Here is a 20,560-nt window from a genome sequence, read left to right as displayed (position 1 = left end):
GCAGCTCGCTAGCGTGCTGAGGCTGAGCAATGCTGCTGGTATTGTTCAGGCCTCTTGGTGACATCCAACGGGTATTATTCACATGCCTGTTTGGAATGTGCAATCATCTGAGGCTAAAATGACATCACCGCAGTGAATTACCCCGGAACCTAGCAAATCTGCAATGCCAGGTTTGCCAAGGAAAATTAAATTATTAGCTTTTTAAACTCCTCCCATCCCCATGAGATTAGTATCATTTTTCTAGTGAGTTTTGTCTTATGCTGAAGAGGAATGTAATCCAGTTCTTTCTGGTGGGTGTAAATCCTCTGCCTGGCACCCTTTTCCCTGAGGTCTCCTCTGCTTTTTGTTCATCTGGTGAACTGCTTCTTTGTTAAAGACCATATCAAATGGCTTCTCCTAAGTGAGTTTTCTTTTACTTCATCGTCTTCCAATGCAGATAATCACTCTGTACTGTTTTCTACCACCCTATCTTGCTATTATGGCCCTTGTCACATTGTACATTAATTAGTTTTATGTAGAGGTTTCATTAGGGCGGACACGATGTCTCTGCCTCCTTGTTTCTCCAGCATGTGGCACAGACGTGGCAATTATAATAGTAAGCCCTCAGCATCCGCTGGTTCACTTCTCTTTCCTTCCTCAGTTACTTACCCTCACTGCCATGCATGTTTTCAATATGAAACATACATAAAGTTGTATCAATTTTTAGATTACACGTTTTGAAAGTACCTGGTAAAGTCCATATAAATCTAGAGTTGTTATGTCTCTCTGATGAATTAAAACTTTCATCAGAATATAGTGACTCACTTTATCTTTAATAAGGCCGTTTGTCTTAAACTCATTTGTCTGATACTAATAATAGCTGCATCAGCTTTGGGCGGAGGGCATTTGCCAGTTCTTTTCTTTTGAAACTTCCACTTTCTGTCATTCTGGATCCCTACAGGTTAGCAAGTCTATTATGAAAAGTATATATCTGAAGAATGGAACAAAAAATACCCAATGTACTCAGCCCCAATATGAAACTAATCTCAGCACAAGAATATGGGGAAAGGGACAAGGGGAGAGAGGAGGATGGGTGGAGGAAGGGTAATTAGTGGGTCCACACCTACGGTGAATCTTAGAAGGGTACAGGTGAAATTTACTAAATGTAGGATATAAAAGTCTGAACACAATAATTAAGAAAATGCCATGAAGGCTATGTTAACCAGTTCAACGGAAATATTTCAAACTGTATATAAAACGAGCACATTTTACCTCATGATTGCATTATTGTACACAGCTATGATTTAATAAAAAAAAAAAGGAAAAGAAAAAAGTATATATCTGGATTTGTAATATTTAAAAACCAACACTTTCTGTACTTTTATTCATCATTTATTCCATTTATATTTTTATTATGGCAGCTGATATCTGGATTTATTTCATAATCTCACTTGGTTCTTCCTGTTTGGATTGCTTTTCCTATGCTTCTTTCTCTCCTACTGGTTCTTTTCTTTTTCTTTCTTTCTTTTTCTTCTCTCCCTGTTACCCAGGATGGAGAATAATGGCATAATCATAGCTCATTGTAACCTCCAACTACTGAGTTCAGGTGACACTCCTGCTTCAGCCTCCTGGCTAACTAGGACTATAGGCACACACCACTATGTCCCACTAATTTTAAATTTTTTTATAGAGATGGGGTGCTACGTCACAAATTCTACTTGAGTTTGTCGCCCAGACTGGTCTCAAACTCTTGATCTCAAGGGATCCCCCTATCTCAGCCTCTCAAAGTGCTGAGAATTACAGGCTTGAGCTACCACGCCTGGCCGCTCCTACTTTTTCTAATGTTGTAACAAACTTACTCTTTGTGTTTCTTTCATATGCTACTCCTGCGGAAGGGTTGGTCTTCGGGTTTTTGGTTTCTTAAAGTTTCTTCTCTTAACTAGGAAAATGAGATCTATGGGATGTGTATGACTACACATTGCATCATCAAATGAGAAGAACAGCTAAGAGAAGACTTGGGGAAAACCTTTACTTTCTAGCAGTTCTCATTGGGCACTGAGGAAGCTTAAAGCCACCTAGCCAGTTCTCAAAGTGATGAGTCAGCATGGTGTGCAAGGCTGGTACAGAGAGATGGAATCTGTAAAGCGTCTGCTCCCTGTGTGAGGATGGCACCCGGGGGTAGGGGGTGGGGGACGCACCTTATGAGCTCTGCATGCTACAGCGAGCTGTGTGACTTCATGAGGAAACAGTTCTCCCAGGGTCGGTCTCTGTTCAATCTACTGCAAAACCTTCGTTCCTTAAGTGAGCCATGATGGTATCTGGCCCCCTCCTGGCCAGAAATCAATCACAAAAGGGAGCCATTAAACTGTGTGACAAGGCTCAGTTATAATTGCACTGCCTGATGATGCACAGTATACTTATATCAATTTTTTAAATGATCATTTAAGTAAAAACACATAATTTCAATATACTCATGGTGAGCATTGCTTTGTGGAGTCTTTTTTGGATTGCCCCTCCCCCTTTGAGAAACAAGTATACCATTAAAAGCTTAGGTTTCAAACAGATTAGGTCTTTAAAGAAATGGTTTATTTTTATTTTTAAAATTTTGTTTTTAGTTGACACATACTAACTGTGCATATTTATAGGGTGTGGTGTGGTGCCACAGACTGGGTTTTGAATCCTGATTATTCTAGGTACTAACCGTACAATGTAACACATGATACTTAATCATGCTAAACCTCAGTTTCTTCATATTCTAAGTGAGGCTGAATGTGTGCATAAGGTTATTGTGAGAATTTAATAAATTAAAAAGTTTAATAGCAAATAAGGAGCTTTCTTTTTTTTTCTTTTTGTGACAGAACCTCCCTTTGTCACCCTCAGTAGAATTCCACAGCATCATAACTCACAGCAACCTCAAACTCTTTGCTCAGCCTCCCAAGTAGCTGGCCCTACAGGCACCTGCCACAATGCCCAGCCATTTTTAGAAATGGGATATTTCTCTCGCTCAGGCTGCTTTCCAACTCCTGAGCTCAAGCAATCCACCTGTCCCGGCCTCCCAGAGTGCTGGGATTACAGGTGTGAGCCCCCACACCTGGCCTAACGAGGAGCTTCTTAAAGTTGCTCCTCCTGGAACCCCCTGTCTCTCAGCACAAAGTAGTAGGTAGAAGAAAAGGTTTTGGAATAGAGCCAGGTTAGGTGAGCATTGATCTCCTTGTGTCAGGGATTTAACAAAAAGAGCAGGGTGGAAATCCCTTCAAACTTTTAAGATGCCCTGCAGAGGTCAGGAATGTGACTTATGCCCTCATATGCACCATCCTGAGCTGGCAGATATCCGGGGGGTTGGTAAACTTTTTGCTTCAGTGGACATGATCTCCTTGATAAGGCTGGGATGATCTTACACCCTAAAGTTCTGGTCTCCTCTCCAAACCCAGGTAGATGGCTGTCAGGTACAGAATGCTGCTAACCTTTTCATTCTCAGAAATCTTCCTACTGCCAGGGATGGGGGAACACGCTCTGTTCGAGGGTGCTGAGTTCAATTGGGAATATATTTTCCTATAGAAATATGATTGTGGGCAGCGCCTGTGGCTCAAAGGAGTAAGGCGCTGGCCCCATATGCCGGAGGTGGCAGGTTCAAACCCAGCCCTGGCCAAAAACTGCAAAACAAAAAAAAGAAATATGATTGTTTGTAAGTGGTATGTGTCACTGAACTCACTGCTACTAACAATGGGTAAAATAAGGGCTTTACGAGCTTGCCCGAGATCCTGACCTTTTTAAGTAATGTGTTCCCCTACAGAAAATGTGTTATCAGTTCCAAATGATTGATTTATAAATAAAATATTGAAACATGGGGCCATTAGGAAAATGGGGACATCATCCTTCACATCTGTAGTACAAGAAGAAGAAAAAGATTCTGCAGATCAACCAAAATGTCGAACAGTTGGGCACTGGGCATTTTTCTGCACTGGAGGTTAACAAGATAACCATTTTGTTGCAAAGAGCAACACTGGCCTCTTAGTGACCACCAATGATAGAGACATTGAATTCAGTTTGGTCCTATAGCCACTCCTGTGCTCTTACTGTGTCCGGATGTCTCATTATTCCTTGGAGAGTCCTCCTGAAGAAGAGATGGCTACCTTCCTGCACAGGGTGTTCTGGAAGCTTCTAAGTATTGACTACAAGGGGCATCTCTGCCTGTACTCTATCCCCCTAAATTGGCCGGGCTATAAGCAGCTCTCTAAACTCTCTTTGCCAAATCCTCCTCTCACCTCTTGTCCTTCTCAGCTCTAGTGTCTGACTACCCGGGACTGGGATCCCTCATCAATCAGGCAGATGCAAAGAGGCTGCTTCAGCTCAGTACATCTCCAGGGCCTAGGCCTTGTGAGATTACAGAAAAGAAAAAGACAGAGGCTGGCTCAGTGGTTCATACCTGTAATCCTAGCACTCTGGGAGGCCAAGGCAGGAGGATCCCTTGAGCTCAGGAATCAGAGTTGAGCCTCAGCAAGAGCAAGACCCCATATCTACTAAAAATAGAAAAATTAACTGGGTGTGTCATATACCTGTAGTCCCAGCTACTTGGGAGTCTAAGGCAAGAGGATCTCTTGAACCTAGGAGTCACAGGTTGCTCTGAGCTAGACTGATGCCACTGCACCTGGGTGACAGAGCAGAAAAAAACAAAAGAAGAAAGAAAGAGGGAGGGGAGGGGAGGGACAGGAAGGGAAGGGAAGGGAAATATCGAATATTTTGTAACAGTTGTAACTTTCTTTGCCTTTGAAGAATTTGCCTGCTGGGTGGAGGTTCAAGACAGACACACAAAATGCAGCTTTACCACAATTGCGAAGCAGCATATTAATTAACAAAAACAAAATGACAAGGTAAAACTTGATATACCCATGCCAGAAGTTTAGAGCAAGAAATGTTTATTGATGATCTAGATTATGGGTGCAATTTTTGACTCTATTAATAGAACCCATAGCTCTGTGGTCATAACAGCAGTGAGGCCTGCCCCCCCCCCTTTTTTTTACCCTCCATCTCTCTTTGTCCTCTGTGTCTGTTTCTCTCCATAAACTGTGGCCTGGACCAGCCAGTGAAACATAATTCTGAATCCTTCCCAGTCTTTGGTGGTTTGGGATGAAAGGCCAGAGCCTGGAGAACCCCATGTTTGTTTTCAGGTTGTACAGAAGGCTCTGGTGGAGCGATGAAGGTGAAGGTTCTCCTCTGGACAGAGCACGTTTGACGTTAGGTGACTGCTAACGAGGGATTTTGCTGAGGACAATGTTTGCTTTGCAGGCTTAATGACAGGGCTGGCTTTCTGGCACTGTTGCTATGGAAGAGATTCAGACAGAGGCCACTACGGACCTCTCCCTGGTACGGCTGGCATCCTAAGAGCAGTTCCTTTGAGCTTGAGATTTAAGTGTGAGACACAGTCTTGTCAAGAATTTTAACCAAATGTCTCTGTGTGGTTCTGTCCTCTGGATAAAAGTGTGTGTTTGTTCAGCAGCAACCATATCTCCTTGCCTCATTCTCTTAGATGATTAAATGGCTATGAAAAGAAAAGCAAGAACAAAATGAAAAACACGGCTGTGATGTTATTTTAGCTAAAAATATACTTGTGGAATCTGAAAGTACCATAGAAATCATCTGCGGATGGGAAAAACTGCAGCCCAGAGAAGGGACACCCCCTGTCCAGGATCACACAGCAAATGAAGAGCTAGGAGTGAAATCCAGATTTTTCTATTCTTGGTATCGTACTCTTTTTGTTATATAAAATTCTAATAGTTTTTTCCTTTTTAAAAATATAGGTGCATATTTTTGGCACCTTCTATATACCTGACCATAATTGTGGAGAGTTCTTTTTCCCTTTTGTTGGGTTCCTCTTCCTTCCCAAAGCTTAAAGAACCAAAATGATTCAGGAAACTTGGAGAATCCTAAGTGACTTCAAAGGCAGTTTGTCATCGATTGGTTGCGGTGTGTAGATTGCTGTTTCTGTTAAGTTTTTCAGTGTTTCCGATGAAAGTATGTGTGTTAGCACTAATTCTAAATAAATCAATTTAGGTATTCAGAATTTTTTTTTGCAGGTTTTGGCCAGGGCTAGGTTTGAACCCGCCACTTCCGGTATATGGGGCCAGTGCCCTACTTCTTTGAGCCACAGGCGCCGCCCGTATTCAGGTTTTATAAATACAGAGAATTTTGCTTTCTCTCTTATTCTTTCTTTCTTGTTTTCCTCCCTTCATTCATCTCCATTAAGGTGCTTCTTATTTTCTAAAAGAGTTTACTTAGGATACATATTTGGGTGAAATTCTTAACATTATTCTTCTTTCTAAATTTTCACATTATCATTGTTGCAATGCATTATAATCATTTTTATTTTATAATTGTTTTTAGTATATTAATTTTTCAGTATAACTCTCTCAAGGTTTCTAATGAGGAGGAGGAGGGTACAGAGAGGGCTAGGCAGAGAGACTTGAAAACGTGGGCAGGGCGTTTGTGAATGTCTGGGTAATGGAACAGTTATGTGGTGCTGTGGGTGTTTTGAACTCTCTGGAAACTAACAAGCAAGCTCTACACATAAACTTCATGGAAGTCCTCCAAACTTTGAACAACACAGAGACCTTTCAGAAGTCTGAAGCAAGTCCAAGTCAAATTACAGCCCAGCAGACCAGTGCCAAGGGAGGGCGAGCAGATCAGAGGAAACGACACGGGCTCACACCCCCAGGGAACACAGGCCCTGGTTCTGATTCTACCACTACCAGTAATTTCTTTGTCAGCAGAGAGGGATGTTAATAGCTCCTACCTTGTGAAGTTGCTTTGATGATCAAAATAAACGAACGTATGTAAAGTTGCGGCCACAGAGGAGTGAGGTAGATGAAACATTTGTGAAATTGTAGTGAGGGTAAAAGCAACTAGGAGAGCAAAGTCAACCCCTGCGGGGCCTAGCTTCCTGTGGCTCCTGTGACCAGTTACCACAAACGCAGTGGCTTAAAACAACAGAAATTTATTCTCCCACAATTCTGGAGGCCCTAATTTCAAAATCATTATCACTGGGTCAAAAGCAAGGTGTCAGCAGGACTGCATTCCCTGCAGAGGCTCTCAGGGGAGAGTCTGCTCCTGGCCTTTCCTTGTTCTGGTAGCTGTTGGTAGTCCTTGGCTCATGGCTGTATTACTGCAATGTTTGCCTTTGGCTTCACATGACCTCCTGCAGGGTGTGTGTGTGTGCGTGTGTGTGTGTGTGTGTGTAATGCCCCTCATTCTCCCACTTATAAGACACTTGTGATTACATTTAGGGCTCATCTAGATAACCCAGAATAATCTTGCCTTCTTAGTATCCTTAATTTAATTGCATCTTTAAAGACACTTTTTCCTTATAAGGTAATATTTACAGGTTTCGGGGATTTGGACAGGATGTCTTTGAGAGCCATTTTCCTGCCTACACTAGGCCTAAGCCAGCAATGATCAGGAGAAGATTCCATTATACCTTTCCTTAGAATGACATGGCAGAGGACAGGAATGTGATGAGGAGGGAAGGAGTGATATCGCCAGGGCAGTGGCCAACCAAGCCAATCCAGCCTGTGTTATTGGGGACAAAGCAGGGAAGACCGGAGACACTGGGGAGGCTGATGGGGACCACATGGCAGTAGGCAGGGGGACACCAGCAAAGCCACGTGGCAGAGTGGAGCTCAGCACCAGCATCTGGGCAGGGACATGCTAATGGCCCCTAGGAGAAAGCATGAGTCTTGTGGACACCCAGCCAGGGGAAGGAAGAGACTGGGCTTGCCTGATTACACTGGTGGGGTCCAGAGTTAAGGGAGATTGCACGGACAGCCTTAGAAGCCATAGTCCCTGCCTAACCTCCCTGAGCTGTCCCAGCTGGGGCACGGTGAAAAGGATGCAGTCCTTGTCTTTGAGGAGTTCACATCCTAGTAGGGGAGACAGGCATTTAAAAAGTGCTCTGTTAGTAAGGCACATACACATAAGGTCTGAGGGAACATATATAAAAGGACAATTATTGTACCTGGAGCCTGGAGGTAGTGGATTGAGAAAGTTTCAAAGAGATGAGATATCTGAACTGGGTTTTAAAGTTCAAGAAGGAGTTTTCTAGCAGAGGCAGACAAAGCCTGGCTTGTGGGAGGATAGGCAGCAAGGTTGGGGAGACTAGTGACCTTGGATGTTTCCTGATTCTGTCTTACGATAGAACAAGTAGATTCTTCTTCACACCCAAACAGGCAAATGGAATTGCCAGGGTTTTGTAATATGGAACTGCAACATAAATTGGAACCCTGATATTAGAGTTAGAAGGCGAGCTCAGATCAGATTTTCCAGCTGAATGCCTTTGGGCAAAGTCAGCCCTCTGAGCCTCATTGCTCTATCCATAAAATGAGGGTAGGAACATCTCCCTCAAACCTCCACACTGAAATAGAGGTTAGTTTTCTGCCTTCCTCACAGGTAAGGCAGTTTAGTCTAAAAGGCCATCACTGGGAAAAAATGCTGTCCCTGCTGGGAAGGGACAGTGATGTTACCCAATACCTTTATGAATGTCAAAGACATCTCAGCTTACCAGAAACTGGACTTGTTCTCTCAGATGTATTTTCTCCCTTATTCTTCCTGTTTCCCCCACGTCCACAGGAAGACACCAGGAGGGATTCTGCTCAGTCCTTTTGCACAATCGTCCCTCTAAATGTTACCAATTTGAGACTGTTCATTCCTAAAGAGAAGGAGTGTCTCAGTATGATGGCACTTATAAATATACATGCACACTCTGGACCACAAGTGTCAACCATCACACTCCATCATCTTTGACCTTGGAGACCAGGGCCAGCAGCTCTCTCCATCACAACTCACCAGCTTGCGTTAATTCTCCCTTGACTTTCCCATCCTGCTCCTGACAGCCCAGGCCTGAGAGCACCGCTATTGAAAGACCTGCAGAAGTTACACCCATAGAGCCGTTAAGAGATTGAGGTTTGGAGACAGAGAAAACCTGGGTGCAAGTCCTGGCTCTGCTATTTAACACCTAAGCCTCAATTTCCTTTCCTGCGAAGTGCAAGAATGATAGTACCTACTTCATAGGGGATGTTATAAGGATTAAACGAGAGGCTTATCAATTACTTAGCACAGTGCAGGGCTACGATTAACTAGTTTTAAAGGTGGAAGATTAGGAGTAGAAAGGAGGAAAAGTTATTTAAAAAGCCAGAAGGAGATGAAATGGTTTAATAGTACTTCCAACTCTCCCACAATGTGGGTGAGAAGAGCATATCCCCTGCAAGCTGTGAGCGGACAGAGGGCTGATGCTGAGGAGAAAAGCCTCTTCCCAAAGCCGTCTTGCTCAGAGGACGAGGGGTGGTGATAGACAGCCATTCTCTTAACCAAAGCCTCAAGTCTCTAGGAACTCTCTGATAAATACACATGCACACCAAGAGGTGACACATTAAATCATTCATATTTTTGCTCAACATATGTAACATTCACGGGACCTAAAGGAATGAAGCATGAGACACGTACATTTTGACAGGGGAGCCATAGAGGTCCCCAGATGTTATGTCCACATCTTGGATCCTGTGAATATGAGCTTGCTTGGAAAGAGGGTCCCTGCAAATGCAATCAAGTTAAAGATCTAGACATGAGATCATCCTGGATTATTTGGGCGAGCCCTAAATCCATTGACAAGAATCCTTATGAGAGAAATTATATTTATGATTATAAAAAAAAAAGAAAAGAAAACAGACTGTGAAGATGGAGGCAGAGATCAGAGCGATTCCGCCACAGCCAAAGAGCGACTGGAGCCACCAGAAGCCAGAAGAAGCAAGGAAGGACCCTCCCTGCTAGAGGCTCTGGAGGGAGTGTGGCCCCAGTGGTGCTTTGATTTTGGCCCCATGATACCACTTTGGGACTTCTGGGCTCTACAAGAGTGAGCGAATAAATGGGAGAGAATGTTTCTAGCTCGAAACAACAGAAGTTTGTGGTGATTTGATACAAGAGCCACAGGAAAGTAACACAAGCCATCAGGAGGGAGGGAGGGAAGAAGGTCTGTGGTGTGTCAGACTGTAAGTGATGAGTATCAACCCTTCAGGTCAGGCTGGGGCTCGTGCTGAGAAAGGCTGCCTTTCAGATGTCCCACACACAGTTCAGTCCATCCCTCAGTTTCCCTCACCTTGCTCATTCATTGGCTTCCACCAACTTTGACAATGGCAAGGACAATTGGTATTTATGCAGACCTTGCCTTGTGCCTGTCCAACACTGTTCCAAGCTCTGAACACAGGGCGAGCGAGGTAGCCACAGCACTTCGGTCTGGAGGTGCTGTGCCAGCTCGGAGCCTGGCTCTTAGGCTCTGTTCTTGCTGCCACTTAAGCTTGAATTTGACAGCTGGATTGTAAATGAGTTCTGACCTTCACCTGCTTGTTTTTCTTCTATTTGTTTTCAGCTTTGGCTATTTCCTGGTGCCTGCTCCTGCCCACTCTGTCCCCTCCCTTTCCAGGGCTGGCATTTGGCCCCTACTGTCTGCCTGGCCCGGCCTGGCACTCTTGGATCAGCTGACTCGGACTACACCAGTCAGCCCGTTCCCCAGTGTGGACCTCATCCACCATGTACGATCCTATCTCCTGACTGGGGCTATCCCTCTGCTTCACTCACCACCTGAATGTAGCTTCACATTTGCTCACTGATCTAGCCACTGCTCTGACTCTCCCGGCTCCGACCATGAATCCAAAAGGCTGTTAGTCAGTTATTTGCAGTTGTTGTCCTGCCTCACCCACTTGGCTCTAGGACATGGGGTCACCCAGAGCAGGTGAAAGAAGGCCACAGTGAGCTGGATGAGATGATTTCTGTGGTATTGTGATCTGGGATGACCATCTGCCACTTCGCTGTTTAACTGTCACAGTACTTCCAAAGGAGGGACACTTGGCTGGCCCTTTCTCACACATTACATCTTAGGTCTGGTTAATAACTCCATTTTGTAGACGGTCGATAATCTCTCTGTTTTTGATGATCATCACACGTAGCTCTCCATCTCATCCCTTACTTTTACTCTCTTATTTCTTAGTAAAGAATTGGAAAGGGTGAAATTGAACAATTGAAAAGTCTTCAAACAAAAGGAATGTGTGTCTGTTGTTTTTAATGGGAAAATGTATTTCCTTTTAGAACATCAGGAACTGGAGAACAGTGAATGTATCTTTCTGTTTATTTCTCTTCGGAACAGGGCCATGTAGCAAAGGGGAGGGAATATGGGGAGAGTGGGGGCAGGGGGAAGGGAACTAACTTTAACCTAGTATTGCTAAGTTCTAGGCACTGAGCTAGCTCAGGGATGGGGAAGGCAGCATTAATTTAGCGGTAATCAAATAAGGCCGCATTCAAGAAACTTCAATTAGACCATACATAAAAATGAACATTATTTTGTAAAAATCCAATTATATATACTTAATTTCAAAAAATAAATTTTTTAAATTGGTTAATTTTGAAGTTAACTAACCTTTTAATGACCTTTTAATGACCTCGTTGTGTCTGCTCATTTGAATATTAGGTTGTAGCATGGAGGTCTGCAGTTTCCGTTGACCCTCTAGATGGGTCAGTCACCTTTGAAGTACTCTCCATGACCATCGTGATATTCTGCAATGAGGTACGTAGCACTTTTTCTAGGATGAGTTTGTGAATTTAATTGTCCGACCACATATAATAGCTGCATATTCTTCAAATGATTCACATATATCATTGTGCATATCAATAACTTTTGCTGCTTCTTTCGCGTCCTTGCTTCGAAGATGACAAAGAAAAGAAGGAACAACGGTCATGCCAAAAAGGGTCGTGGCCATGTGCAACCTATTCGCTGCACAAACTGCGCCCGATTTGTTCCCAAAGACAAAGCTATAAAGAAGTTCGTCATTCGAAATCTCCCTAAAAAGAAAAGCCCAGGACCAGATGGCTTTACATCAGAATTCTACCAAACATTTAAAGAAGAACTAGTACCTATACTACTAAACCTCTTCCAAAATATAGAAAAAGAAGGAATATTACCCAGCACATTCTACGAAGCAAACATCACCTTGATCCCCAAACCAGGGAAAGACCCAACAAGAAAAGAAAATTATAGACCAGTATCACTAATGAATATAGATGCTAAAATACTCAATAAGATCCTAACAAACAGAATCCAACAACACATCAAAAAAATTATACACCATGACCAAGTCGTATTTATCTCAGGGTCTCAAGACTGGTTCAATATACATAAATCTATAAATGTAATTCAACACATAAACAAACTTAAAAATAAAGACCATATGATTCTTTCAACTGATGCAGAAAAAGCTTTTGATAATATCCAGCATCCCTTCATGATCAGAGCACTTAAGAAAATTGGTATAGAAGGGACATTTCTTAAACTAATAGAGGCCATCTACAGCAAACCCACAGCCAATATTATATTGAATGGAATTAAATTGAAATCATTTCCACTTAGATCAGGAACCAAGCAAGGTTGCCCATTGTCTCCATTGCTCTTTAACATTGTAATGGAAGTTTTAGCCATTGCAATTAGGGAAGAAAAGGCAATCAAGGGTATCCACATAGGGTCAGAAGAGATCAAACTTTCACTCTTCGCAGATGATATGATCGTATATCTGGAAAACACTAGGGATTCTACTACAAAACTTTTAGAAGTGATCAAGGAATATAGCAATGTCTCAGGCTACAAAATCAACACCCGTAACTCTGTAGCCTTTATATATACCAACAATAACGAAGCCGAACAAACAGTCAAGGACTCTATTCCTTTCACAGTAGTGCCAAAGAAGATGAAATATTTGGGAGTGTACCTAACAGAGGACATGAAAGATCTCTACAAAAAGAACTATGAAACTTTAAGGAAAGAAATAGCCAAAGATGTTAACAGATGGAAAAACATACCATGCTCATGGCTGGGAAGAATCAATATTGTTAAAATGTCCATACTGCCCAAAGCAATATATAACTTTAATGCAATTCCTATTAAAGCTCCATTGTCATACTTTAACGATCTTGAAAAAATAATACTTTGTTTTATATGGAATCAGAAAAAAACTCGAATAGCCAAAACATTACTGAGCAATAAAAACAAAGCAGGAGGAATCACGCTACCAGACCTGAGACTGTACTATAAATCCATAGTGATCAAAACAGCATGGTACTGGCACAAAAGCAGAGAAGTAGATGTCTGGAACAGAATAGAGAACCAAGAGATGGATCCAGCTACTTACCGTTATTTGATCTTTGACAAGCCAATTAAAAACATTCGGTGGGGAAAAGATTCCCTATTTAACAAATGGTGCTGGGTAAACTGGCTGGCAACCTGTAGAAGATTGAAACTGGACCCACACCTTTCACCATTAACTAAGATAGACTCTCACTGGATAAAAGATTTACACTTAAGACATGAAACTATAAAAATACTTGAAGAAAGTTCAGGGAAAACTCTTGAAGGAATCGGCCTGGGTGAATATTTTATGAGGACTCCCCAGGCAATTGAAGCAGTATCAAAAATACACTACTGGGACCTGATCAAACTAAAAAGCTTCTGCACAGCCAAGAACATAGTGAGTAAAGCAAGCAGACAGCTCTCAGAATGGGAGAAAACATTTGCAGGTTATACCTCCGATAAAGGTCTAATAACCAGAATCCACAGAGCACTCAAACGTATTAACAAGAAAAGAACACGTGACCCCATCTCAGGGTGGGCAAGGGACTTGAAGAGAAACTTCTTTAAAGAAGACCAATGCAAGATCTACAAACACATGAAAAAAAGCTCATCATCCTTAATTATCAGAGAAATGCAAATCAAAACTACTCTGAGATATCACCTAACCCCAGTAAGAGTAGCCCACATAACAAAATCCCAAAATCAGAAATGTTGGCGTGGATGTGGAGGAAAGGGCACACTTCTACATTGCTGGTGGGAATGCCCACTAATACGTTCCCTGTGGAAGGATGTTTGGAGAATACTTAGAGACCTAAAAATAGACCTGCCATTCAATCCTACAATTCCTTTACTAGGTTTATACCCAGAAGACCAAAAGTCACAATATAACAAAGACATCTGTACCAGAATGTTTATTGCAGCCCAATTCATAATTGCTAAGTCATGGAAGAAGCCCAAGTGCCCATCGACCCACAATGGACTAGCAAATTGTGGTACATGTATACCATGGAATACTATGCAGCCTTAAAGAAAGATGGAGACTTTACCTCTTTCATGTTTACATGGATGGAGCTGGAACATATTCTTCTTAGCAAAGTATCTCAGGAATGGAAGAAAAAGTATCCAATGTACTCAGCCCTACTATGAAGCTAAATTACAGCTTTCACATGAAGACTATAACCCAACTATAGCACAAGACTATGGGGAAAGGGCCAAGGAAGGAGAAGGGAGGGCGGAGGTTTTGGTGGAGGAAGGGTAGTGGGTGGGGCCACATCTACGGTGCATCTTAGAATGGGTACAGGCGATTGCACTAATGTACACAGCTATGATTTAACAATAAAAAAAAAAATAGAAGTTCGTCAGTCGGAACATAGTAGAGGCTGCGGCGGTGAGGGATATTTCTGAAGCAAGTGTCTTCAACGCTTATGTGCTTCCCAAGCTCTATGTGCAGCTACATTACTGTGTGAGTTGTGCCATTCACAGCAAGGTAGTCAGGAACTGTTCTCCGGAAGCCCGCAAGGACCGAACACCTCCACCCAGATTTAGACCTGCGGGTGCTGCCCCAAGACCTCCACCAAAGCCCATGTAAGGAGTTGAGTTCTTGAGGATTGAAGAATAACTATCCTTTGGGAAAAAAATAAAATGGAAATTATACTTAAAAAAAATAACTTTTGCTTATTGGGAACAATGTTCACCCCAAATTTAAAAGGAGTTTTTCAAAAAAAGATAGCTTGTTTTGAAATGCTTGGATTTTTTTGTTACATATCATATATAGACTAAGTTTTTCCTTGCAAATAAATATTTAAGTCATGATTTGACATGACCTCACACAGAAATTCTTCATTCCTATAGAAATCTTCTTCAATAATTCACATTGCTGATTCTGTTCTTTACAAAATTTACTTATCTGTTCTTGCAGAGGTGAAATTTTGGCTAACTCCTGTCCCTGTGATCACTAACTCCCTTTAGAGTAATATGGCAAATGCACACCCGACTACTTCATCCTAAAACTTTAGCATGTTGCAAAATGGACAATGCCGATGTTATGTTGCATGTGCATGAATATATTCATAGTTAACAGTACTTGTAAGTTGTGGCAAAGTGCCACATAAAATAGTAGCTTTAGCATAAAGATTTTCCTGATGAAAGATACAATGAAAAGTAACAAGAACATAGGGATCCATTAATAATTTTTTTATCTGTGCAGTAAACCTTTCATTTTTCCTATCATGGAAGGTGCCACACCCCCGGCATCAAGCCGTGGCGGGATGGCTCTGTCCGCGTTGTAAAAACTGTGGTAAGGCGGTGAGTGCTCCCCGGAGCGTTGCCCCCGGTCCCCCTGGCCTGCGACAGCAGCGCATAAGTTGCCTAGCATGCCTTTTAGTGAACGTAAGAATTCATGAGGTGCGGCATAAAGGCCTGAATAACCTTTACCCTGAAACCTGTTTGAAACTTGTTTGTTGAGTTGAATGGTTAATTGTTGCTTGAATGTCCTCAGAAACTAAGAATAAACATAATGACTTACTAATCCATGACTTCATCTATACAATGGAGACTAAATGTCTCCAAGGGAACACGTTCCCACCATAAAGGTCAGTTAATTGAAACAATGTATCAAGAGAATGCAGGGATGATAAGTTAAGATGTTCCTACCAGATACCCGCTCCCTCCGGTCTCTTATCTCTACCTTATGTCCCTTTGAAACTGTTTCTTTGAAATAAGTTTTCTATGAAATTGCTTTCTCTATAATTTTGTCACTATACACTTAAAACATATACATAATTCACTATCAATTCACTAACAACATAAAAATCATAATCAAATATAAAAATATGAGAATACAAAATGTGAACAAAGCAGTTTTACAAAGAAAGAAGGTTTAAACATAGATAAAGAGAAGTAAAAGAGTAACTGCTGATAAGCAGCAGTCCTTTGTTCCCCCTTACGGGCAGAAACATTGTCTAAGAAAAGACGGTTGACTACTCCCATCTACAAAACTCGATAAGAACTTTGTAAGCATCAGCAAGTCATAAAAATATCTTTTGTAGTTTGTAAAACATTGTCAAAAATGTATAAATACCATGCCTAAAAATCAGTAAAGTACAGCTGCTTTCATCATCACTTGTGGTGTCTAGTAGTCTGTCAATTCACCCTGCGTCGACCTTCCAATCAACCTGAGCCGTTTCGCCCTGAAAGCCCTCGGACTGAGACTCATTCGACTGGCGGTCCGCGGCAGGAAGGTCCACCGTCTGTAGAGATACTCACCAAATTTACCAAATTTAGTCCAACTTCACCACATTTATCTTGAAAGTCGTTGAAGGTATCTATTCCTGTGTTCTCTTTGCAAGAATGCCCAAAGTGAGTAACTCTTTGTAGCAAGGAAAATCCTCTGTTATTGACACCAGAATTTCAGGTTCTTGGTCTTGACGGACCACAGGATGATCAGTGCTAAGTCAGGATTTATTTACAGAAACAAAACTTACAACAACTACAAAAACTAAACCTCCTGGCAGAGAGAACCCAGGAGGGGAACAAGCTCTCCTGCTCCCTCTTAAAGGTCTGCTCAGGGGTTTATATAGTGGCAGGGGGGTTGTTCTTCTAGGGTATGAGTCCTGTCAGTTACAGCCAGCTGTCCAATGAACTCTCAGGCCTTGGAAACTGACAGGAAATCCACCAGTCAGAAGTGCAGGTGGAGGAGACAGCACGGTGCCAGCATCTCCCCCGCAGGTGTCCTGCCCTTGCAGCAAGCTGGTTCCTGTTCCTCTGTCCCCAGGAGCATCAGCACCTCCAGGGCTAAGGCAGCAGGTCATGGTGCTGCCTTGTCCTGCATCATTATGACCCAAACGAAGTATAAAACCTTTGCCAAGTCAATAGTATCAGTTGATTTCTGCAAAGTGATTGAATAATATATATTTTCCTTTTAAGATATTCCATGAAGTTGTTCTGTTAAGTTAAAGGCTAATTCATGCTGCCAATCAATTATGATTCTCCCTGAAAGAAGCAATTGTTTGTACTTTGAAATGTTATCAGTGCCTAAGCAATCTATCACTTTGACAATGAATTCTTTCACAGTTTCTATATCACTGAATGTTTCCCCTTTTGTTCCTGAGTATATAAAGCTACTTTATAAGTTGGTTCAGTGGCACTATTTCCAGGTCTTATTACAGCTTGAAAGAATCGTCTTTGCTTTTTCTTTTCAGCTTTTGACACATTGAACAAAATTTGCCACACAAACAAAATTTTTCCTTGGGGCCGTGGTGTTTTATTATGAACACAGAACAAAAACTTTGAAAACAAAATGATCCTAAAACATACATCAATAAAAAAGTAATACAAAAACTTAAAAATTAGTAACGTCAAAACTTGAAAAACAGTTCATAACTCACAGGGCAGTTAAAGTATAAATTTTGGCAATACAACATTTCATGCCTCTCTCACTAATTTAAAATATTTGTAGGCTTGGCGCCTGTAGCTCAGCGGCTAGGGCACCTGCAACATACATGTGAGCTGGCGGGTTCGAATCCAGTCCAGGCCTGCTAAACAACAATGACAACTACAACCAAAAAATAGCCAGGCGTTGTGGCAGGCACCTGTAGTCCCATCTACTCTGGAGGCTGAGGCAAGAGACTCGCTTAAGCCCAAGAGTTTGAGGTTGCTGTGAGCTGTGATGCCACAGCACTCTACGAGGGCAACTCTGTGAGATTCTGTCTAAAAATGTATATATGTATTTGTGGTCCCTATGAGGATTATTATGCTGATTAACATTGAATTTAATGTTGATATTGCAGTATCACAAAGCAAGTAAATCATTGTATCTTTAGCAGAAACAAGATCAAATTGTTATGCAATTCCCTATTCTCATTTAAAATTTTGTTTTTTTCTTCTGTGTTCTCTTGGTCTTCTTTGACATGATGGGCTGTTAAGCAGACAAAATTTAAAAATACTGTCAAGCTGTGCAACTATTCACAAATACCACTTCAAATAGAAACACAGTGCACCATTGTCAAAAGCTCGTAACAGACTAGTGTGCTGGACCCCCATAAACTCTTACCAACCAGCCTCCTACAGTAGTGGCACCAGTTCGGCAGGGGAAGTTGGACCTAATTCATGACCACAGTGGCCATCACTTTAGGCCTTACTCATGTTCTGATTGTGCCTATCAATCCAGAAGGATTATTTCATTGAAACTTTTTTTTTTTTTGAGACGGAGTCTCACAGTATTGCCCTCAGTAGAGAACTGTGGCGTCACAGCTCACAGCAACCTCCAACTCTTGGGCTTAAGGGATTCTCTTGCCTCAGCTTCCCAAGTAGCTGGAACTACAGGCGTCTGCCACAATGCCCAGCTATTTTTTGTTACAGTTGTCATTGTTGTTTAGCTGGCCCAGGCTGGCTTCAAACTTGCCACCCTCGGTGTATATGGCTGGTGCCATAACCACTGTGCTATGGGTGCTGAGCCTCACTGAAACTTATTTTATTCTTTGTATTTTAAGTATATTCATTTTAAAAATAAAAATAAACATACAAAAATACGTTAATAAAATAAAAAGATTTGTTCCGTAAAATTTGGAGTCAGTCAAAAGGCTAGAACCTGAAGGGCACAGGTTCCCCACCCTGGAACTAGCTACATTGTAGATATTATCTCACTTAAGGCTCACGATATTCCCCAGAGTTGGATACTATTATCTCATTTCATGGACGAAGAAATTGAAACTGAAAATTAACAAGACCTGCCAGGGTCAAGTAGTTGGGATTGGGAGCTGAGACTTGAACCTGTTTGCTGGTCTAGGTGCTTAATACAAATGGAATAATAACATTAAATGTTTTTTAGAAATCAGCGAGGCATGCCATCGACATTGTAGGCCAAAACATGGGGGCAGAAAACGTCTTTGCTAGAACAGAGGTGTTTGCTAGAACAGCCCATGCAGACATGGGCTTTACAAGTCATGAGTTTCTTTCTTAATGGAGGCTTGTAAGTATAAAAGGAACTGCAGTGTTAGTGGGGGTTGCCGCCTGCAAGTCTGTTTTTTTAGACAGTGTCTTGCATTAATTAACATTTTCAAAGTTCTCTGAGATACAAAAGATAAGAGATGTCATAGGCATGACAAGTATGATTACAGTACTGCCTCTAAAGTAAAGTACCATTCCACAGACATCCCCACGGCCTGACTGAAGCACCTGCCTGGCAACACTTTTCCAGGGGGGACCCTGTGCTTGGAAGCAAGCATTTTCCCTTGGAGATGCACAGGAGTGATATTCCGCAGTGTGCTTTGAGTATGTGGGCAGAAGGTAGGTCCTGACCCTCATTAAAAGATGAATGCTCTTGGGAGGTATTAGTGATTATCTGGTACTTCCACTGGGTGGGAAAGAATTTCAGATTCTATCCAAAGATCAGGTTTGGTCAGAGGGGGAGAAAACCCAAAGATCTCATGTGCCAGAGGCTAGGAGGGGGAAGGCTGCACCAGGCTGCGGGCACAAAAGAAAAGATGTCACAGATCAGCTCTACTTAAAGCACTGTTTGGCTTGGGGTTGGTCCTTGGAATGAGACAGTGTTTTAATTCTTCAGTTACAGGCCCTGGTACAGAGATAGAATTCAGTATTAACTGCAAACAGGGACTAGAGTCACAGAAATGGATGGAAACTTCCAGGGAAAGAAAACAGAAGCATAAAGAATGAACGAAGGGCAGAGAGGTGTTCAGAAATTCAGGTTGAAATGATTCCCCGGGACAGGGAGTGAAGACAGGAAGCAAGAAGAAGCGAGTGAGGGCTCCACAGCCGTGGGAAGGGGATTCAGAGCTGTCCACCTGACATCTATGACGAGACAGAGAATATACTGTGGTCACATTTTCACTGTGATGGCTTTATGTTGTAAGGCGCATCAGCCCTCACAGTTGAGTATTCTTATCCATTTTACATAGGGAAGCTGGGGCCAGAGAGCAGAAGTGACGCATCCCAGGGCACACAGTCAGCAAGTGGGACCAGGAGTCCAGGTGTTCCGACTCTGTGGTCTGTCTTCTTCCCACCGGCCCAGGCTGCTTTCCACATACATCATCATTATCAAGGATAAAAGGAACCCAGAGAGATGAATGTGAAAAAGTAGAAAGGACCTGAGCTAAAGTCCAGCACAAGGAGTTTGGATCTTGGCTCCAACACTCAGCAGTTGTGTGGGGTGACCTTAGACAAGTATTTGAGCCCCTGAACCTCATTTTCCCTAGGTATAGATTGGGGCGACAGTTCCCATCTTTTATATGTTTTAAAAGCCATTAATTTCACACTCGGAGCCTAAAATAAAATGCAGATGATGATAACAAATGGCGTAATTGTTAACGTTTTTGAGTAATGATGTCCTAGATGCTGTTCTAAGCACTTCCCGCATATTCATTTGTTTAATCCTTACAACAGCTATGATAGGTAGAGATTATCCCCGTT

The 20,560-nt window shown here is 42.2% G+C and overlaps 1 protein-coding gene and 1 long non-coding RNA gene across 2 annotated transcripts; both read left to right on the top strand.

Moving 5' to 3' along the window:
- Positions 1-4,752: 4,752 nt before the first annotated feature.
- On the top strand, positions 4,753-19,391 carry LOC128584176 (uncharacterized). The gene is made up of 3 exons (XR_008379645.1): positions 4,753-4,850; positions 11,486-11,581; positions 19,284-19,391. It is a non-coding gene; the product is annotated as an uncharacterized LOC128584176 (long non-coding RNA).
- Positions 11,724-14,796, top strand: LOC128584175 (40S ribosomal protein S26-like). The gene is made up of 2 exons (XM_053589123.1): positions 11,724-11,840; positions 14,490-14,796. Exons 1-2 carry the CDS (start codon positions 11,724-11,726, stop codon positions 14,721-14,723), a joined length of 351 nt encoding a protein of 116 aa, XP_053445098.1. The 3' UTR covers positions 14,724-14,796.
- Positions 19,392-20,560: the final 1,169 nt, after the last annotated feature.

This window comes from Nycticebus coucang, chromosome 4, assembly GCF_027406575.1.
Source record: "Nycticebus coucang isolate mNycCou1 chromosome 4, mNycCou1.pri, whole genome shotgun sequence".
Lineage (NCBI taxonomy): Eukaryota > Metazoa > Chordata > Mammalia > Primates > Lorisidae > Nycticebus > Nycticebus coucang.
The sequence above is the reverse complement of the archived record's forward strand: the minus strand, read 5'-3'. Positions and strand labels throughout refer to the sequence as shown.

Coding starts and splice junctions, on each gene's coding strand:
- LOC128584175 (XM_053589123.1), top strand. CDS start 11,724: ATGACAAAGAAAAGAAGGAACAACGGTCATGCCAAAAAGGGTCGTGGC. Junction 11,841..14,489: donor ACAAAGCTATAAAGAAGTTC/GTCATTCGAAAT, acceptor AAAAAATAGAAG/TTCGTCAGTCGGAACATAGT.